General features: G+C 42.4%; 1 protein-coding gene across 2 annotated transcripts in view; it reads right to left on the bottom strand.

Moving 5' to 3' along the window:
* The window catches only part of SLC35F5 (solute carrier family 35 member F5), a 44,045-nt gene extending 40,233 nt beyond the window's left edge, over window positions 1–3,812 (bottom strand). The window contains exons 1-3 of one of the 2 annotated variants that reach the window (XR_014294873.1): window positions 3,521–3,650; window positions 2,628–2,718; window positions 2,329–2,470 (exon numbers count right to left, since the gene is read on the bottom strand). Coding sequence is in view for 1 of the 2 variants with exons in the window: in XM_082630810.1 (XP_082486936.1) it covers window positions 2,329–2,470; window positions 2,628–2,718; window positions 3,521–3,560 (273 nt within the window). In the remaining variant the exon portion in view is untranslated. Of the gene's footprint in view, window positions 1–2,328; window positions 2,471–2,627; window positions 2,719–3,520 lie in introns of both variants that reach the window. The other variant, XM_082630810.1, reaches the window with a different exon arrangement.
* Window positions 3,813–22,094: the final 18,282 nt, after the last annotated feature.

Genomic DNA, 22,094 nt, shown 5'->3' with positions numbered 1-22,094 from the left:
GATTAGTTCCATAGAAAAGAGACTCCCCAGAGCTCTCCTGCCCCTTCTGCTTTGTGAGGACACAGTGAGAAGACTGCCATCTAAGAGCCAGGAAGCGGTTCACAACAGACATCAAAACTGCTGGCGCCTTGATCTTGGGTTTTTCAGTCTCCAGAACTGTAAGAAATGTTGTTTGAACCACCCAGTCTACGGTAGTCTGTTACGGTAGCAGCCCAAATGGACTACGACAGTGTGATATATTCTACAGGAAGAATGATCCAATTTCTCCAACAAATCAAAAAAAAAAAAAAAAAGAAAGGGAGGGAATACGGTTAAGGACTAAAAGTGACTTAAAAGTTCCAACAAATGTAATGTGTGATCTTTGACTAGATCCTAACCTAAAAAGACGTCCTCGACAACCAGGGAGATTTGAATATCAGATGATTTTAATGAATTATAATTGATTTTGTGAGATATATTAATGGCATGGTAATTATATTTTAAAAATTAGAAGTCCTTTTGAAATGAATATGAAAGAATTTATAGGTGAAATGACAGGTAGCTAGAATTTGCTTTAAACACTGGAAGAAAAAATGTTTGGGAAGGGGTTGATAAGATTGGCAAAATTTGGGGCTTCCCTGGTGGCACAGTGGTTAAGAATCCGCCTGCCAAGGCAGGGGACACGAGTTTGAGCCCTGGTCTGGGAAGATCCCACATGCCGTGGAGCAACTAAGCCCATGCACCACAACTACTGAGCCTGTGCTCCAGAGCCCACGAGCCACAACTACTGAGCCCGCAAGCCACAACTACTGAAGCCTGCGCGCCTAGAGCCCGTGCTCCGCAACGAGAGAAGCCACCGCAATGAGAAGCCCGTGCACCACAACGAAGAGTAGCCCCCGCTCGCAGCAACTACAGAAAAGCCCACGTGCAGCAACAAAGACCCAACACAGCCAAAAATAAATAGAATAAGTAAATCTATTTAAAAAAAAAGATTGGCAAAATTTGATAACTGTTAAAGGTAAGTGATGGTACGTGAAGATCCATTACACCATTCTCTCTACTTTGTATATGCCAGAAAATTTCCACAATAAAAAGACTGATTTTCAATTTTGAAATACACAGTATATCTTAAGTTTGAAGAGCATATCTGGCTGAGGAATTAGATGCATTACATATGCTCCTGGATAACCAAATTATAAAATATCCTCTTATTAACAGGTTTTACTTTTTTCAAAAATAGGGACAAGTTTGTTGTTGGGTTGTTTTTGTTTTACTTTGCTTAGATATGGATTGTTAAATTATAATTTAATCAGGTGTTCTTTTGTCCTAAATTTTATTACGTGATAAATAAAAACAAAACTATTTATTTAAACTAAAATAAAATTTTAAAGATAGGCTTATTTCCCTGTCAACATTAAAGAGGTTTCTTTGTAGTTAAACTACAGAATGTTAATCTAAAAACTAAAAAGGTTGTAGAAAAGTGAAAAATAAATGGCCTACTGTATTCCAGAGCCTAAGTCCAAAAAGGCTAAACATTTATTCATTCATCGGATACAATGTCAATGTCAACTATTTACTTAGCTACCATGTGAGATGACCAGCAGTATCATACTGCTTCTTGTGACATTTAAGCTCATTTTATAAATGCTAGTCTTCCTTTTGCCTTAAGATAGCAACATGTAAGTTGAAATGCAGTAACTTCTGAAAATAGGTTTTTACAGAGATCATTAGCCAAACAGAATAAAGTACCTGTACAAGTTGAAAGAAAAACTAGCTTGTGAACTCAAAATACCACATTACTACCGACAGGTCATCAATAAAAACAACACAAAATTTAACTAAAGGCAATCACTGTATATATATACTTCATAATAATGTTTGAATCGGCAAACATATAAATGTCCATGCACGCATGTATGTGTACGATAGTGCCCTGTACATGAAAACTCAGATCACTTTCACTCATCTGTCCTAAAGCATTCTCACTTTCTACTAAATGGTGACAAATGGATTCGCATCCTAGATGGCTGTTGCACTAGAAGATAGTATTTCTAAAGAAGGAAATTAATTTAGGAAAAAAACAACAAAAACACCCACAAATATTAAGAAAATATGCATGTATCTCATTTTCTAAATAACCTCCCTAAAAGATATAAGAAAACTGTATGAAGCAACAAAAAGAGTATCCTTTCAGTTTCAACTTGAATTGATACTAATTCATTATCAAAGAAAAGATAAATAATTCAACAATCTTCAAAATACTGCTTTAAGATGAGAGATAGTAATGACGAGAGATACTATAACAATATTTCTATAACGCAACATCATTCCTAGACAAGAATTACATACCGAAGTAAGTTCTGAGGATGCGACCCATATCACATCAACAAGTAGGAGAATAACAATCCCAAGAGCCATTCGCCTGCGCTGAGTGAAACCACTGCTCTGGGAATTCATTCGGTTCATGATAAATACACACACCATTTGCAGTCTGTTTCGTGAAAATACAGATCACATTAGAGGAGATATTTTTTAAATAACCATATAAAAATGAGAAAATTAGTATAACAGAAATATCTTACATTTTTTAAGCTAATGTTCAGGTTGAAAGTCATACAGGTAAAAAAAAAAAAAGGTGTGTAATTTACCTTATTTTAAAGGCCTTTCTGAGGTCTTCAAGAGCAGCGCCTGAAAACTGGTCAGATCTGAGTCTAAACGGAGGTGAAGAACTCAGCGCACCTAAAAACCACCACGAAACAATGCTTATGAAAACATCAACCACTCAACATAAGATTCCTAAGCTCTTTTTCACTGTTCACCTTCCAAATGAAAGCAAATGAAAGAATATCAAAGTGTGTAAAATATAACTGACACTTTCCTCTAGACTTTCATGTTATCCGTTGTGCATTTCAAATTATACTCAGAAAAGAACATGGTACAGGAAAAAAGAAAAGCAGTATTCAACAAACGGCATATTTAAGAATAGTTAGCTACTGAAAAACAGCTTCTCCGAGTTTCATAAATACAGAACTGCATTCGCCTCCCGTGCCTCTCTCCGGAGGTACCCACTCCCGGGACAGCGTCTAGACACGCGCCTGTTTCTACGTGTCTTTTCCGTCCCCGATCTCGAGCGGAGTTGGGTGAGATGTGAGAGGAAGGGATTTGTTGTGGGTCTAGACGGCACGTTTCCAAGCACCTCACGTGGTAAAGGGAAAGGATCCTCCAGGCTTCCCCACCCACCCCTGTCACTTATTTTAGATCTAAACAGTCATTCACGAGGTGGGTGGGGAAACAGCTGTTAAAGGGAATCTTCCTTTTTCGGAGGAAAAAAAAAAAAGAAAAGTTAAGCCGGTGACGCCTCCCCAGGGAAGGCGAGTAAAAAGCCCTGAAACGGCGGCGCCCAGGCTGCCTCCCCAGACACCGTTGCCGTTTCGGTCAAAGCACGTCGGCTGCTACCAAAGGCTGGAGGTGGGGCTGTTGGTGGACCCTCGATCCCGGTTTCGGCTCCGGGTGATTTCGCGGGCCTTCCGTGCCTACCTACCTGGCCTTCCTGCCCAGCGATGGTGTCGTGGCGGCACCATGAGCGGACCCGGCCCGGACCCGCCGCCGCCCAGGGCCACGGCCGCGGCCTCGGACTCACAGGGCTGTCGCGGCGCCTGACATTGCGCTGCGCTGGAGGCCCAGCCCCTGAAGCCCCGGTGCCCCTCGGGACTAGGCTGCCGACGCCACCCGGCTCCACTCGGCCCGGGAGGGCGGGGAGCAGGCGAGAGTGAAGAACCGCGCAGGCAGCGATGGCCGCGGAGGCCTGGAGCTGGATCCCGGCCCCGCCCCCCGGCCCCGCCCCCGACCCCGGCCAGCCAGCCTGGCCTGCGGCCCGCCCCACGGCCGGAGGGCGGTGGCACGCGGGTTACGTCACGTAGGCGCAACGGCGGCCGCGGGAGGGTCCGCCTCTAGGGTGGTTTGGCGGCGCTGGGCACAGAGCGCGAATATGCGGCTGGGGCGGCAGGGAGGGGCGGAGGTGGGAAGAAGGGAAGTGGGGCGCGGTGGAAGGAGAGGGAAGCGGGCGTGGGTGGCTGGGTTGGAGCGAAGGTCAAGGGAGGTGGCCGAGCCTCCAGATGGCCCCGCACTAAAAGAAGAGATAGCAACTCCATTTCTTACAAAGTTCGGTCAGGCAACTCCCGATATTCCTTTCTCGAGAAGAGGCCGGAAAAGCAAAATGGCTTGGGAGAACTTTTGCTTTCTGGAAACTTTTTGTATGTAAAGTAGATCCCAGCTCTGGGAATTAGAAGCTGTATCCCTAGGGCAAGCTACTTCACCTCCCTGACCCTCAGTTTCCTCATCTGAAAAGTGGGCATAATAATAGCACCTGCCTCATCTGTTAGTTTGTACATATGCCAGGATTACATGAGCGTACAAATGTGAAGGGCTTAGATAATTCACGACAGGTAGAACACAAATGTTAATAATTATTACATTGTACAGATTTTTTCTTAATCATCTTTTCAGTATCCCATAAGAAAAATGGATTGCCAGTGTGCTGGTTTGCATTTAGAAAACAAAAACAATACTACGAGGTTCTGTATGGAGTTGTCTACCACCAGCACATTTGTAACATCTTTATGAGATGGTGTGAAGAAATGAAATTTTCTTACTTCTATAGTCAAATGTAGTGCATTTCTTACCTTTTTAATCTCTCGTTTTATTGAAATTGAATGTATTGAATTTTTTCAGTTGACTAATAAAACAATACCAATGGACTTTTTTGTGTTAATCTAGTCAATTTCTAATAAACTATCAGCACCAAGCTCTTTTAATAAATTATTCAGAAACGTGTCATGCAGAATAGAAAAACCTTAACCATTTACCTAAAATTACTACTTAGGGGAAATTTGTTTGCAGACATTAATCAAATTATTTCAGTACCTGCTTTATCCTTCTTTCTTTAGGGTGTCAGGCTCATAATATGCTTAAGAATTTTTAAGCTACATTTATGATACACAGACTGAAAAAAATAGTAGCATTATGAATACCTCCCAGGATCTAAGAGTCAGGAAAATTAGGTTCTAATTCTTAATCTGACCACAGTTTATTGTGTAATCTTGAGGACTATTATTCTCTCTACCTCAGTTCTCCATCTATAAATATGCTGATACTCTTATCTGTTTCTTAAATAAATAATGCAAATGTAAGTACTTTGTAAATGTATATAAATTACCATTATTACCACTTATTTCCAGAGCATCTGCTAACAGATGGTGCCTCTAATCCTAGGTTAATCTTCCCTTAACATTTTTTTCCCAGCACACTCTGAGGAAAATTCCATTGGACTACTCTGAGTCAACAGGCCCTGGTGTGGTTTCTGTGCTGTGGCATCCTGACCTCAGGCATTTCTTTCTTTTGTTCCCGTATGTCTTGTCCAAGGCCAAGTCCTCAGGAACTTCAAAGTCTTAGAAAGCTGCTTTCTGATATAAGTTTAACTCATCTCTGTGTGATTAAGTCTTAAAAGCAGGTATCTTTACATTTCCCTTCCTACCAAATCCCAGCTGTCTACATTTTCAAATATAACTTATACAAGAGCAAGGATTTTTGCCTATATGGTCCTCCACTATCTCCTCAGCAGCTAGAATAGTGCCTAACACAGAACTGCAGTCAATATTTGTTGAATGAGCTTCAACATCCTGCCGTCTCTTGACCTTTTGAAGCCAATTTTCTTCCTCATAGCTTCATTTCTGTTGGTAGTACTATTTTCGTAGTCTCACAGGCTTAAAAAGATTGATCTTTCATTTTTATTAATTTCCTTTTTACTCTTCAAAGTCGATCACTCTTCAAGTCCTTTTGAAATCTCTCAATAGTAGACCCTTAAGGTTCATCAGTTAAGTCTTAAAAAAAAAATCCCCCGAAATATAGAGAATATAATTTCTTCAGTAAGTACCTATGTTACAGTATGAATATGCAAGCAAAGTTGTATGTGAGTGTACAGGACAGTCACTAGTTAACTAACTCCTGTACACCAGTATCAAAGATGACATTTTAAATTCAAGCCTCAGTAAAATTACAAATGGCTATGTCATGAGCCTTTGGAGCCCTCAGTTAATAGTTGAAACCACTTATAATAGTTCTGTGAATTCCAAGTGTGGAAATAAATAACACTCAAACGAGAACAAGCAAAAGATATTTATTCAGAGCTTGTGACAGGAAGGCAGTCAGCTCCCATCACTTGTATTTGGCAGAGACTCAAAGACAGGGAAGTGTAAAAGCTTTACAGTGGAAAAGGGGAACTGCTTCAGGATGCCTTGATTGTCGGTATGGGGAAACGAGAAAGACTAACCAGAAGCGAGGCATCCTATGTGGTTGGTTAGGGCTGCGTATTTGCCTTTCTCTGGTTGGTCCTAAGTTGGAAACAGGGCAAAAACTTAGGAAGCTGGCAGTTATTGATCAAGTTCTGGCCAACAGTCTACTCGTGTAGCTTGTATGTTATCATCATATTCTCTTTAGTATGTACCAGAATGCTGGGTACACAAGCTCAATAAATAATTGATTTGATTTGTATCTAACACATGGTCTAATGGATAGAGGTTCACAATTTTTTTTTTTTATTGTACACAAGAGACTGCTTTTGAATTTGAATTACTGCATTTTACGGGGTAAATAACATGCTGTAATGGAGGTCATAACCTTGGGAGATTCTGGGATATCTAAGGTCCTAAGGGTTTATTGTGTACACTCAAGTCCTAGACTTTAAAGGGTTTACAGGCAGGTTGGAGTAGCAAAATAGCAAGAGATCTGAATAAAAGTTCCAAACATATATAGAATAGGCATCCCAGGACAGTGCTTGATTGCTGGCCACTCATTGCCATGCCCTTGAGGGTATGGGCCAGAGTTCCGCAGGCATGATCTCTTTAGGTAAATATAAAGAAGGCTTTAGAAAACAGGTGGATCTGAGCTTCATTTTAATGATGGTAGAATTTTGATGGGGGCAGGGTAGAGGAATGATTTTTTTTCTAAGAGAGTAAAAGAGTATGAGTGTAGGGGAGGAAAAATTCTTTTTTCCTTTCATCCTCCTAGGTTCTCCAGCTGGGGTCCTGTAAAATTAGACTGACAAAAGACAGATTAACAAGGGAATGACAGTTTATTAACACATACAGAGCATATCGTTTGGGAGAAATCTCAAGGAAAAGTAACTCAAATGGGCGGTTAGAGCTTGGGCTAATGTAGCATCTTAACAAAACAATAATTTCTAGAGATGTGACAAAGGAAAAGAGTTTCAGACTTTCAGGTGCAGCAACCCATGAGAAGGTAAATACATAGGGGCAGCTAATGGAATAAGGTTGGTTTGTGCAGGTCCACCTTGGCTTTCTGTCTTCTTCGTGGCCGTAAAACCTCCCAAGGAGAGGGGATTTAAGTATGGCAGTCCTTAATTTTTCAGAAGTTTCTGCTTTTAGTCAGGAAGGCTTCTTTCTGCATCTGTTGATCTCATTTGCCTCCAGCTCAAAATAATCCTTATGCCAAAGTGACAATTTTGTGGGGCGGGGGGCACATTCTGGTCTCTGACATGAGCAAGAAAGAAAGGTGTGTCCAGAGGCAACTGCTAAAACACTTGACAGAACATAGCATATATGCAAGGAAGGAATGGGACTTAAGACAGATCAGGTGAATTCTGGGGAGGTTGCAGCGTGTTGTGGGAACTAGTTCAGGGAGTTTGGACTTATAATTTGTATGTGAGGAGAATCTAAGAGCTTTTAAATAAGAGAGAAACACTTTTAGTAAGGCGGAAATTATTAAGTGTCCACTTGATGGCTACCAGTGTGGTAGTATTGTTGGCGCACTATGTAAGATATGGCCCTCAAGAAAACCATGTTATGGACAAAACTGATTATCTAATTAAAGCAGGCATTTGCTAAGCTAGAAAGTACTGAATCTAAACATACTTGGCTAGTATCCTTTTAGCACTATGTACCATGCTGGATGCCAAATCGATGCTCTTTTTGAAAATGGTCTCACTGGAGTGTTACTTCCTTTTATATCTTACCGGTGAAGGCATAATTGGTGAGGAATGAGATAAGAAAATAAGAGCCCCATTTCATTGATGCTGAGGAATTTAAAAGTGGCGCCGCCCGCGCCCACCCTGTGCTTTCAGCCAGCCCATCAGCCTCCTGCCAGCTGAGTGGCCCGTGCCCGCAGGTTACAGCATGGTAACGGGGAGCTCACTGACAGCCACATCCACTTCCCAACGTGCTCTTGACCTCCTCAGCTTCTCCCTTGTTCTCTCGTCTCCCATCTTGGTCCTGTGCGCTGCTTCTGATACTTGATACCTGATACCACGCGCCCAGTACAACCTTAGCTCTCTCCTCTCTTATCATTTGCACCAACACCTGCGTTCCCATCTGCTGCGGGGCAGTAAATGAACAACCCAGCCTGAGTCTCACAGTCCCTGGAACACTTCTACAGCCCATGTGGCCCATGAACAGCCCAGGTTGCCTCAACTCCCAAATGAGAAAATCTGCAAAAAGCAAACTGAGGCTATGATATATGTAACAGGTTGTTAGGTGTGACTCTTTGTGTTATCTTCTGCTTTGAGCAGAGGCCCCAAAACAGAATAAACAATAAGTAGCGAAGACAGTCATGTTCTAAGGTAAGGGATTAGACTGTAAAGGGAGTGTCCTAACCCAGTTTTACTGTCAGCACACCACTCATATCCAGGCTGTGTATGTAGACTAAGAATCCATGAGAAGAGTCTAAAGATGGGAAACTATGCATTTGTTTGAAGAGCGTTGTCACATTATCTGAATATTCCCATCAGCATCCCCCTAGGGATTTGGGATGTGTGCTTCTCCCCACCTCAGGACCAGCAAGGGAGGAAGTAGGCACTTCTAGAGAGTATTCAAAGGTCTTAGCACATGTTCTCTTGAGTTTAAGGAACACAAGGGCTGGTGCCTGAGTCTGGGGGCGAGAAGATGCAACTGGGGCTTACTGGAGCCTTGCTGCTCTGTCTGCATGATAAGGAAAGAGAATTCTGATGGGAATGGCCTATATTTCCAGGAAGAAAAATGAAGATGAATTTCTCACAGGCTAGAAGTGGACCACATAGGAAGGAGCCATATTGGGTTTCTTAAGAGTGACTCTACCAACAAGGGCTGCTCGAGGGATGAGATATCTCCAACAGAGAACTACTCAGGGGAAAATTGTAAGTGGTCTAAGAGATGAGACAGGCCCTTGCCAAGGAAACTACAGGAAACATACGTCCCAGCAGAAGCATTCCATGAGAATGAAGATCTGCATTTGGAATACACCATGCCGGTGGTGTTCTAGTAAAGGTTTAACAACCAGATCTCCAGGAAACGAGTCCAGGTTTGTAGCATTTCTGACTTCCACGGTAAGATTCCTTGGCTCCTGCCACAGCCAACTTCGGGGTACCAACGTGACATCACTAAACATGGCAAAGATACACAACAAGACGCCACTGTAAAGTGCTTCCACCATGCATATACAGTAGACATAAGTAAACTCAAGACAAGAACGTAGAAACCAGTAAAATGTAGTTAAGTAGTTAGAAGATAATGAGTATTTTAAAACATTTATTTAATTGTAAGTTTATATATGATTTAATTTTTAATGATGTCTGGATTTAACAACCACACGAAATTCCTGATAATTGAACAATGAGCTCTTGAGGGTTGGTACAGACAAACTTAGCATATGCCACTGTACCATTCCCAGAAGGCAGAGGTGTCATATTACAGCCAAACCAGTCAGGTAAGGCCTTTTCTCTCCCTTCCCTGGCATCCTTCCTCTGCCGTATCCCCTATCCACAGAGGTATCAGACACAGCCTGGTGAGTGGCAGAAAGGAAGTAAAATAAGATAGGGAATAAAGAAACCAGCCAAGCTTCCCTCCCAACTGCAGGCTTTCAGGCCTGAAATAACCCTGGGCTGGCAGAAGGGTGAAGCTTAAATTGAATGAGAGTTAGGAGTTATATGATTATTAGACTAAAATGAACTTTTAAACATCTAAACGTATCCAGAAAAGCGAAGCAACATGCCTACTATTTCATCCTGGGGCAGCAAAGAACCAAGAGAAAAATCAACTTTGTAGGGGAAAAGGTGAGAAAGCATAATGTCATTTTATGGGTGTATCCTGCAGTCATTCAATAAACAGATATCCTAACTCTGCATTGCTGTGTAACCAATTACTCTAAAACTTAACATCTTAAAAATTATTTTGCAGTTTCTGTGGCTCAGGGATTTGGGAGTGGTTTAGCTCTGTGGTTCTGACTCAAGGTCTCTTCGTGAAGTTGCAGTCAAGATGTTGGCTGGGCTGCCATCATCTGAAGGCTTGACTGGGGCTGGGGAATCTGCTTCCAAGATGGCACACTCACATGGCTGCTGTCAGGAGGCCTCGCTTCCCTGCTAGTTGTTGGTCTCAGTTTTTCTTGCTAGCTTCTGGTCTCAATGTTTCCCCAGGTGGGCCTCTCCACAGATTGCTTGGGTGTCCTCATGACATGGCCGATGGCTGGCTTTCCCCAGATCAAGCAGTGTGAGAGGGAGAGCAAGGAAGAAGCCACAATGACACACCACCATCTTCACTATACTCGACTCGTTTGAAGCAAGTCACTGAATCTACCCCACACACACGGGGTAGGGCCGAGGGATGAGGCTCCGCCTTTTGTAGGGGAAGTGTCAAGTTTGTGGACGCATTTAAAACCACCACAACCAATAAGCACATCTAAATGAATAAATACATATGTATTTGCTGTAGCCAAGTTATCTCCAATCAGGATGTAGCCATCTGTGAATTTACTGAAGGTAATTTATTGAACTGACTCTTTTTATCTTTAGGTGACAGGAGTGCTAGCTTGAGTCTTAGAGTCATTCAGAATTATCTGGGAACCGTTGGCAAACTGAAAGCTGGTGGTACAAAAAGACTGAGGTTTTTCAGGAAAATGACTGATCTTAAGAAAGAAAGAATCAGAGAGCAATCCTGTGGCCCTGAAAGAAAGTCTTGGCCCTCAGAAAGGAGGAGCAATTCTAAGTAAAACATGGTATTAGTCTCTTTTCTAGCATCTCAGCCTCACTGCGGGACAACAATAATGCTGAGAGGTGGAAGCCCTCTGTGGTGCCCCAGCAAGAGAAGGCTAATATACATGCAGATGCATATTCCTAGCAACACTATTCACAATGGACAATGGAGGCAAACTGTCTTAGTACATTCGGGCAGCTATAACAAAATATCACAGGCTGGGCAGCTTATAAACAACAGACATTTATTTATCAGTCCTGGGGGCTGGGAAGTACAAGATCAGGCACCAGCATGGCCATGTTTTAGCAAGAGCCCTTTTTCTGGTTCAGAGCCGGCACCTTCTCTCACTGTGTTCTCACATGGTGGAAGGACCAAGGGATCTCACTGGAGCCCCTTTTATTAGCCACTAATCCCATTCATGATGGTTCCACTCTCATGATTTAAAGAACTTCCCAAAGGCCCCACCTACGAATACCATCACATTGGGCTTTAGGATTTCAACATATAAAGTTTGGGTGGACACAAACATTCAGACTATAGCACATCTCAAGTGTCCATCAACAAATGAATGCATAAACAAATTGTGGTATATATATTTATATATATAACAGAACAATACTCAGCTGATTGAAGGAATTAAGTGGCTGATTCACGCTACAACATAGATGTACCTCGAAAACATTATGCTAAGTCAAAGAAGTCAGACAAAAGGTCACATATTGTATGATTTCATTTACATGAAATATGCAGAATAGGTAAATCCCTAGAGACAGAACAGAAATCGGTGGTTTCAGGGGCTCAGGGAGGAGAGAATTGGGAGCAACTGACCAATGGGTAGAGGGCTTCCTTTTGGGATGAAGAAAATGTCTGGGAACTAGATGGGCGTGGTGATTGCACAACATTGTGCCACGGAATTGTTCACATTAAAATGGTTCGTTTTATGTCATGCGAACTTTGCCTTAATTAAAAAAAATTGATTAAAAGAGAGAGAGTAGGCTTGTATGTGAGCACAGGTATGAAGCCTCTAGAGACTTCAGAAATCTTTGGAGGGGGCATAGGAGATCTTTCAGGGCATGAGACCCAGCATTACGTGTGTGCATGGGTGGGAGTACAAGCTGGCGAAACTAGAAGTAGAGCTGCTACCATGAACTTGGACCCACTTGAAAGCCTGGGCAAATTCAAGTTTATAGCAGTAGGTGCCAAGAATAACGTGCTTAACGTGAGTTGTCCACGCTTAGTAGTTCATGTCATGGAAGCTCAATTTGTCCAGTCCCTATTTCACTTTTGCGAGCCCTTTGTCAGGCAGAGGCAGGATTATATGTTTTGGAACCAGGAAAGAGCCCCTCTCTCCTTTGGTGAAATTAACTCATTCATGAAAAGAGTCGGCCTACTGATGCTCAGAACCCTAAGAAAAAAGGGAGATTTTTATGCGTGGTGACCTAAAGTAACTGAGCCTTTTCCTTAAGCGAGCAACCCTCTGTTAGCCTGCTCACCACTTTAATTTGCCTGGCTTATTCCCAAGAGTGCTCAGTGGCTACAAGAACAAACATCTCACCTCTTTACCTTATTCCAGACCAAGCTGGAGAGTGCTTCCTGGGAAGCGATGCTATGGAAGTGGCCTTGCTTCTGTGGCCAGAGTTAGGATTTCCCTGAGAAACCCTAAGATGACTCTGGGACCTTTGCTTCAGGCAAGACTTCAAGGGCCTCGTTTTTCTTCTGGAGCTCACAAAAGACATGTTAATAAGCAAAGTTTATTCATAATGTAATAATTTTAAAATATTTAAAAGTGCCTTTTTATGCACAGGACGTCCTTTAGAAAGTGTGCAATACAGGTTTGTACAAATGTATGTATACATATTATTTACTATACTAAATATTTTACACCAGAGGTTCGTAACACTGTAATTCTTAGTAATTCTGAGGAACAAAATATTCTAGAATGATAACTCAAATAATATTATAAGTCTGAAAAGGTATCGCTTCCTATCATAGGCCCTCAAATGGCAATTGATCAAAAATTATTTATTGATGCTCTCGTATAGGACCATTGTTAGACAATGTGGAGTATATATTCATTGACTCCACAGATATTTCTTAAGTGCCTGCTATGCCCCATCCTCTATTCAAGACACTGGCCTGTCTAAAAATGACCTTAACTTCAAGGCACTGGAGATATAGCAATAAACAAAATAAATAAAGCCCTTATACTTTGGAGCTTATTTTCTAGAGGCGGGAGGTAGACAATAAATAAGCAAACAAAAACAAAAATAAGTAAATACAGATTGTGATTAAGTGCTCTGAAGGAAATAAAGAGGGAAATGTGATAGTAATTAGTAGTATATTAATACTATCTCTCCAGATAGTAACTGGAGAGACCAGTTTCCAATGGATCTCTTAAGGAAGGCCTCTCTAAGGAGGTGACTTTTGTTCAGAACACTGAGATTGAACCAGTAGTGTGAACAGCCGTGGGGAGAGCAAGCCAATGGAGGAAACAATAGGTGGTTTAAGAAGGAAGACCAGGTGTGGCTGAGGCCTTGGTGTGCAAGAAGAGGTATAAGATGGGAGTGAAGAGGTAAGCACCAGCCAACACACAGAGTCCTGAGGCTCGTGGGAAAAGTCTGAATTTCCTTCTTAGTGCAATGGGAAGCCACTGATCAGTTTTAAGCAAGGGAGTGACAAAATTCTGAGTGATATATTTTAAACAATTACTCTGGCTGCCATATGAAGAATGAATAGGAGGGTGGATACAGAGAAAATGGAGAAATTAAAAGGTTATTTTTGGATGTCCTGAGGGAGATGACAGTGTCTTGGATTTGATAAGGAGTCAGGAAAATGTAGAGACATGGGCAGGTTTGAGATAGGTTTTAGAAACAGAACTTCCGGATCAATTGGATGTGGTATTGACATGAAGAGCACTAAATATCCTCTTGACAGTGGAGACTGTGTCTTTAGTGCCTAAAAGGTTACCTTGAACATACATATATTTGTTGAATCAATAAAACTTGCTGAGCATGTAGAAATGTAGGAACCAAACAAGAAATACGGAAGAGTGTTATCAAATCCTACTTTGTGTGTTATCTTCAAGACCGCTAGTGAACATCAAAGATAAAACCAGTGGTCGGCTATTCCAGGCTGGGGGCAGGGGAGACAGAGTAGGATTAGTAAGTGACAAAGTGGAGCGGAGAACTGTCTCAGCTGGAAAATGGGGTGAGTCAAGAACCAACTAATTGTCTCAGCTGGAAAATGCGGTGAGTCAAGAACCAACTAAACTTTTGGTATAGCAACCAAAAAAACTGCCTTGCAGGAGGTAGGGAGTGTACATCCTGTTGAAAATATCCTTAATGTGCCTTTTAAAAGATACATTTAAAACTCTAGGTCGAAAACTTTTGAAGCAGTGAGCTATTTGCATATATGGATATTGTTAGGCTAGATTTTAAAAGCTAAACCTTGCAAAATTTAAAATACCCAACTTCCCTGGTGGTCCAGTGGCTAAGACTCCACTCTCCCAATGCAGGAGGGAACTAGATCCCACATGCCGCAACTGAGTTCGCGTGCCGTAACTAAAGACCCCACATGCTGCAACTAAAGATTCTGCATACTGCAACTATGACCCGGTGCAGCCAAACAAACAAACAAACAAATAAATAAATAAAATATTAATAGATAAATAAAATAAAATACCCAGAGTCTTGCTTCACCTTCCCAGGTCCTCGGTATTGTGCTTTCCAGGGTTTTGAACTGCAGTTCATTTAAGAATTAAGATATAAAATAAGTAATTTCTTTCTCTTTTTAAAAATTCTTTTGGCTGCACCATGAGACATGTGGGATCTCAGTTCCCTGACCAGGGATCGAACGTGTGCCCCCTGCAGTGGAAGCATGGAATCTTAACCACTGGACCGCAAGGGAAATCCCAAAATAGGTAATTTCAAAATTAGAAATTTGTGGGTGATGAGAAGACCAGGCAGCCAAAACTCTCAGAAAATCCTCATCTTAGAATGACCTGAACTTCAGCTTCTCCTCCTGCTAGGAGTTCGCCTATTAATGTCTCCTTGGAGCAGCTGTTATCACTGACACAGTTAAGCCTTTGGAGGTCATGAAGTATGAGAAGGACACATGAACAAGGAAAATCTGAAAAATGTGGTTAGAGTCCGCTAAACTTAGCATTAACATCTTAGCAAAGGTTAATTTTTATTTTTTTAGAGCAGTTTTAGGTTCACAACAAAATTAAGCAGAAAGTACAGAGAATTTCCCTGTATCCCTCCCACCCAACTTCCGCCTCTACCAATGCCCCTAACCAGATTAAGACAGTATGTTAAATGTGGTGATTTTACGTGTACACAGTTTTTCATGAGTCTCTTGTCTGACAAAGACAAACAAGTTAAAAGACTGTTTTGCACAATGTACATTTGTGGCAGCTAAGATAAGTTTCTGATAGTTCAGCATGATTACCCTTCACTTTTCCTCGAAGACCAAGCCGATCGCTGCCCCGCGGGCACCAAAAGCAGCTCCTCTGCTATGTCACACAGGCTTTCCTGCTGTTGGTGGGATGTGTCAGCTGCCTTCATGCCACCACCTTCCCTGCCAGACTTAAACTGTCAATGATCTTTTTTCCTCAAGTAAATGAAAGAATAAATCTTCTGAAACTAATTGCATATCACGCTGGATTTATCTGTCTGTGTCTTGTCATTGGTCAACTAGGGCTTTGAACTTTGAAATGTAGTTTCATCCTAAAGATTACATGGAGTCAACCCGACCCTTTCTCATGCAGCTCCTGGGAAAAACTGTAGTGGAGACAATTCAGTACAAACATGTAATAGTAGGGATAATTAAACAAATTAGCAGAAATCTAGTGCTTTGATTCATTAGCTTGCTCTTTATCACATACTTATTGTACTTTGGGCCAGATGTGGTGCTTGCCACACAATAGTAAATAAGTCAGCAGTGGCCCCCTTTTTTTTTTTTTTTTTTTTTTTTTGCTGTACGCGGGCCTCTCACTGCTGTGGCCTCTCCCGTTGCGGAGCACAGGCTCCGGATGCGCAGGCTCAGCAGCCATGGCTCACGGGCCCAGCTGCTCCGCAGCATGTGGGATCTTCCCGGACCGGGGCAGGAACCCGTGTCCCCTGCATCGGCAGGCGGACTCTCAACCACTGCGCCACCAGGGAAGCCCCAGTGGCCCCTCTTCTTGAGGAGCTCTGTCTAATGTGGTTGTTCTCAATGGGCTGATTTTATCCCCTGAAAAGAACATTTGGCAACATCTGGAGACATTTTTTGGTTGTTACGATAGGAAAGGCACTACTGATCTCTAGCCGGTAGAGGCAGGGGAGGCTGCTAAACACCTTTAATACACAGGACAGCTCCATAACAAAGAGTGTCAATAGTGCCCCAAATAGCCACAGCCCAAAAAGTCAATAGTGCTGAGGTTGAGATACTTTAGTTTTATGAATGGAAACATGTTACAGATTTACTGAACAGTTTGTTTGGGGTTGATATAGACATGTCAAACCTGCAAAGAGAAATAGGTCCAGCCAACATCAGAAGAAGGCACAAGGATGCACAGATGGTTTTGCTCACTGTGATGTTTTCAGTTTCTAGTGCAATGATTCTCAATCTAAGGGCCAATGTAGAACTCCACATAGAGTCTTAAAAAACTTTTGGTGACCAGTTTGTACTTCTACTAGGTATCCAGTAGAGAAATGTGGTGGAGCCCAACACAGAGAGCTGGGGCTAGCCCAGACCCTATGGTGCTCTTCTTTTCCCTTTCTTTTTCTTTCTTTCCTTCCTAACTTCCTTCCTTCCTAACTTACTTCCTCCCTCCCTCCCTCCTTCTTTCTTTCCTTTCTTTCTTTCTCTTTCTTTCTTTCTTTCTTTCGTTCTTTCTTTTTTCCTTTCTTTTCTTTTTCTTTCTTTCCTTCTTTTCTTTCTTTCTTTCTTTTCTTCTCTACCTTCTTTCCTTCCTTCCTTTCTTTCTTCTCTAAATTCCTCGAGCATTTAGATAACTGTATTTCACACTTTACTATGTATAGCTTTGAAGCTATAGCCTGATCATTTTATGCATGGAAATATTGTCTTCCCAAGAGATGACACAACGTGAAATTTCATCTCTACTTCTTTTTGTCCTCCTTGGCCTAATGTAATGCTAACCATTTAACAGGTGCTAAATAATTGGTTCTTAGTGACTTAAACAAAGGAAGGAAAGACTCATAAAAGCTTCAAATGTAGAGATAGGAAGAGAGAGGGGTATCAAATGTGTCATAAGATGACAACTAAGCACAATGCAGTGGATCAGATGGGAAAAGCGCTATAAAGACGATTACTGGGGGGCTTCCCTGGTGGCGCAGTGGTTGAGAGTCTGCCTGCCAATGCAGGGGACGCGGGTTCGTGCCCCGATCCGGGAGGATCCCACATGCCGCGGAGCGGCTGGGCCTGTGAGGCTTGGCCGCTGAGCCTGCGCGTCCGGAGCCTGTGCTCCGCAACGGGAGAGGCCACAGCAGTGAGAGGCCTGCGTACCACAAAAAAAAAAAAAAAAAAAAAGAGTATTACTGGGACAACTGATGCAATTTGAATATGGGCTGTACAGTAGACGGTATTATGGTATCAAAGTTAAATTTACCAAATTTGGTCATTGTTCTGCGTTTATGTAAGAGAATGTCCTTGTTCATAGGAGATACGTCAGGAAAGGGTAAAGGGTTAAGATATCTGCAACCTAAATGGTTCCACAAGACAAATAATAGTAATAGTAATATATGTGTATGTGCACTTCTGTGTATATACAGATATAAACAGATGGCAACAGAGCAAATACGATAGAGTGCTAAAACTAGACGCTGGAGGACGAGTGTGTTCACTGTATTCTTTTTAGCAGTTTTTCTATAAATTTTTCAAAATAAAGAATTTACAATTTACATATATATAAAAAATACTGTGATGAATATTAACTTAGGCTTGCCAGTTGCTTGAATGCATACATCAAAGAAGAGTGAAAGATACTTTCCTGGAAGTTACACCTTTGCCATCTGGCTACAGTGGAAACAGCAAGGTTCAGTTGTGAGATGGAATTAAGCCAGTTAAAAGGAAGTGTCATGCTTTTCTGATTAGGCAACGTATGCCAAAGTTACAGTTGGATGAAAGCCTGTAAAACTTGGATGGAGAGATTCTCTAGCTCCCTATTCCAGCTGAAGGGACAATGTCCAAATGCTTATTCCTACACTGTCAGGAAAAAATTTATTTTTCCATTCCCCTTGAACATCTAACATGGTAGATCAATGGAAGAACATGGTCAAGGTAAATGTCAGGGCCTAATTCTCCTTTTTTTCCATCCCTCACTTCAAGCACTGGAAATATTCTGACTCCAGTCCAGTGCTAATTCTTTTAGACTACTAGTTTAATTTTTTTCTGCCACGGCACTCCTAAATACCCTGTATTTCTCCAAAGGTTTCTACACCCCCAACACCTGAAACTCTAGAAACTCCATCATGATCTAGAGTGATTCCAGACTATTATATACTCTTATCATCTGCTAACAGTGAAGAAGTAAACAACTTATCATCCCCATTGCCCCAAGTTTGGAACATCCTTGATTGTTCAGTTTCTTGGATCATTCAACAAATATTTAATGAGTAGTACCAAACCTCCTCCTCTCCCAGCCTCTCACCATCTCAGGAAATGGACCTACCATTGCCCCTGGGGCCTGGAGCAGTGTTCACCTTGTTCACCCTTTTTTTTTTTTTTTGCGGCACGTGGGCCTCTCACTGTTGTGGTCTCTCCTGCTGCGGAGCACAGGCTCCAGACACGCAGGCTCAGCAGCCATGGCTCACGGGCCCAGCCGTTCCGTGGCATGTGGGACCTTCCCGGACCGGGGCACGAACCCGTGTCCCCTGCATCGGCAGGCGGACTCTCAACCACTGCGCCACCAGGGAAGCCCCACCCCTTTTTTATATCCGCAAGGACATCCGCAAGCTCTGTCAGCTCCACATTCAAAATACGTCTTGAGTCCAGCCACTTCTCACACCCTCATCCTAACCACCATCACCTCTCACCTTGACCACCAAAATTGCCATCTTATGGAGCTGCTTCCACTCTTACCCCAGACAGTCTATTCTTCAAAATGCCTTTTGAATGAACTTCTCAAAATATAAATCAAATCATATCGTTTCCATTTTCAAAACCATCCCACAGTTCCCATCACACTGAATAATTCAAAGTTCTTATTGGGGCCTACGAGGCCCTAAATACTCTGGCCCCTTCCTACCTCTCCTACCATTTACCACCTGGCTCACAAGATTCCAGCCACCCTACCTTTCTGCTGTTCTTCCATCATCCCTAGCCCTTTCTGCCTTCAGGCCTTTGTATTTGCCATTTCTTTCCCCTGGAACACTATTCCTGAAGTGCTCCAAGTCGTCTCCTCAGAGATTTTCCCCAATCCACGCAATCTAAAATTATTCCCCCACGCCACCCCACCATCACTTTTCATTCTTCTACCTTATTATATACTTTTTTTCATAGCACTTACCATGAACTGAAAATGCAGTATATAGTTATGCATTTGTTTGTCTTCCATCAGACTATCAGCTCCATGGGTGCAGGAACTTTCTGTGTCTTGTTCACCACTGCATCCCCAGCCTCTAGATAAGGGTCTAAAGCACAGAAGGAGCTAGATCAATATTCATTGATGGAATGAATGCATAAGTAATGCTTTCTGACCACTTTTCTAAACAAAGCTCCCTGCTCCAGAGGAGCTAGCCTACAGTTGTTGTTGGAACCACTGTCCTCAGAATTCTTGCTGTTAACTGTTCCCTTGTCCTCCTGGGAGCTCTTTTTTTAAAAAATTTTATTGGAGTATAGTTAATTTACAATCCTTGGAGCTCTTAAAAGCCAGGAATGTGAGAAGGTAGAAAAAGAGAGTAACAGTTTAGAAAAGATCCATTCACTTTTCAGGTTTGGCATTACACATTGGTAGTAGAGTAGGTGCCCACCTACTGATAGGAAAGGTCACTGTGACGAAAAATACCTTCTCTACTAGACTATTACATACCCTGAAATTCTACTCTTCAGGATTAAATTATCAAGTCATCAACATCAAGGTGGTGATTCTTCTTCTATTATTCAGACCATTAACAAATTCTTAATAAAAAAATGTTCTTCTCTATCCTCTGTGCCTAGCACGTGACTTGCACGTGTATATATTCAGTAAATATCTGTTGAATAAATGAACAGACTCTCCTTGAGTTTACTGTCCCATTTTCCTTGCCATGCACTTGTCCCTATTCTGCATGTCTTTCCTTTACCACTTCAAACTCTGATAGTTCCTTTCTAACTTTAATTATACACCTGGATTTTTTTCCAGAAATAAATATGCTAGCTACTGGTTAACAGCAAAGACCTTGGCATCTGAGATGAAGGGCACAGATGCTTTTCTGAAACCTGATGTCTTCAGCCTACCACTCAGACTTGCCATGGGACTTATTCTGGCCCATGTGTTCCAAAGGTACCTGCCTGCCTTCCTACCCTGAGCCCCCCACTGCGAGGTGGCTAGCCTCCCCACTGTCCTCTGTGTCATTTTTACTCTCACCTTTATAACTGCTTATGTGTTCCTCCACCCTCTGCTTCCTTCAGCCCATGGAAGTAACGTTCATTCTTTAGGATTTGGATAAAGAACATCTCAGACCATGCTAAGCTAGTTAGTCTCGCTTTCCTCTGAAATCCTATAGCAATAAGTATTAGTACCACTTGGGTTTTTTTGTTGGTTTTTTTTAAGTTTATTTATTTATTTATTTATGGCTGTGTTGGGTCTTCGTTTCTGTGCGAGGGCTTTCTCTAGTTGTAGCGAGCGGGGGCCACTCTGCATCACGGTGCGCGGGCCTCTCACTGTTGCGGCCTCTTTTTGCGGAGCACAGGCTCCAGACGCGCAGGCTCAGTAGTTGTGGCTCACGGGCCTAGTTGCTCCGTGGCATGTGAGATCCTCCCAGATCAGGGCTCGAACCCGTGTCCCCTGCATTGGCAGGCGGATTCTCAACCACTGTGCCACCAGGGAAGCCCAGTACCACTTGTTTGAATACATAATTACATATTATTCTGGATCACAATCTAATTCTTCCTGCATTTATCTTCTTTCTCCAGTTTGATTGTATAATCAGGGAATATATTTTATTTTTCTCCTGTGTGTCTTCTAAATTTCACACAGAGCCCAGCTGGTTGTTTTTACACAATGCTAGACCTCAATTAGTACTTGCTGAATTGCATAGCGTATGAATTAAATACATTTACCACAGGAGAAATGTAACTGCTCTCTAAATGGTTTGGATAAAGTCAAAGATGAATACCAGGGCTTCCGTGGTGGCGCAGTGGTTGAGAGTCCACCTGCCGATGCAGGGGACACGGGTTCGTGCCCCGGTCCGGGAAGATCCCACATGCCGTGGAGCAGCTGGGCCCGTGAGCCGTGGCCGCTGAGCCTGCGCGTGCGGAGCCTGTGCTCCACAATGGGAGAGGCCACAACAGTGAGAGGCCCGTGTACCGCAAAAAAAAAAAAAAAAAAAAAGATGAATTCCGGGTCTTAGCATTAATAACAAGATGTCCCATCCTAGATCCCTGTTTCAAGACTGAAGGGCTGATGAAGGTACGTAAGACATGAGGTGCTCTTCCTCCCTCGTTCTCTTGAAGGCAGCCCTCACCAAATACTGCTTGGCTTCCTTTTCTAAAATACAGGGAAAAAAATCGCACCACCATATTAAATAATTTGAATCTTTAAAGCATATTTTTTTTACATATCTTTATTGGAGTATAATTGCTTTACAATGGTGTGTTAGTTTCTGCTTTATAACAAAGTGAATCAGTTATACATATACGTATGTCCCCATATCTCTTCCCTTGCGTCTCTCTCCCTCCCACCCTCCCTATCCCACCCCTCTAGGAGGTCACAAAGCACCGAGCTGATCTCCCTGTGCTATGTGGCTGCTTCCCACTAGCTATCTACCTTAAGTTTGGTAGTGTATATATGTCCATGCCTCTCTCTCGCTTTGTCACGGGTTACCCTTCCCCCTCTCCATATCCTCATAAAGCATGTTTTTTACAGAACTCATCCTGGTAACAAAATTATTTAATCTT

This window comes from Mesoplodon mirus (assembly GCF_964341445.2).
Source record: "Mesoplodon mirus genome assembly, chromosome: 8".
Classification (NCBI taxonomy): domain Eukaryota; kingdom Metazoa; phylum Chordata; class Mammalia; order Artiodactyla; family Ziphiidae; genus Mesoplodon; species Mesoplodon mirus.
This window is presented reverse-complemented; position numbering and strand designations above follow the sequence as displayed.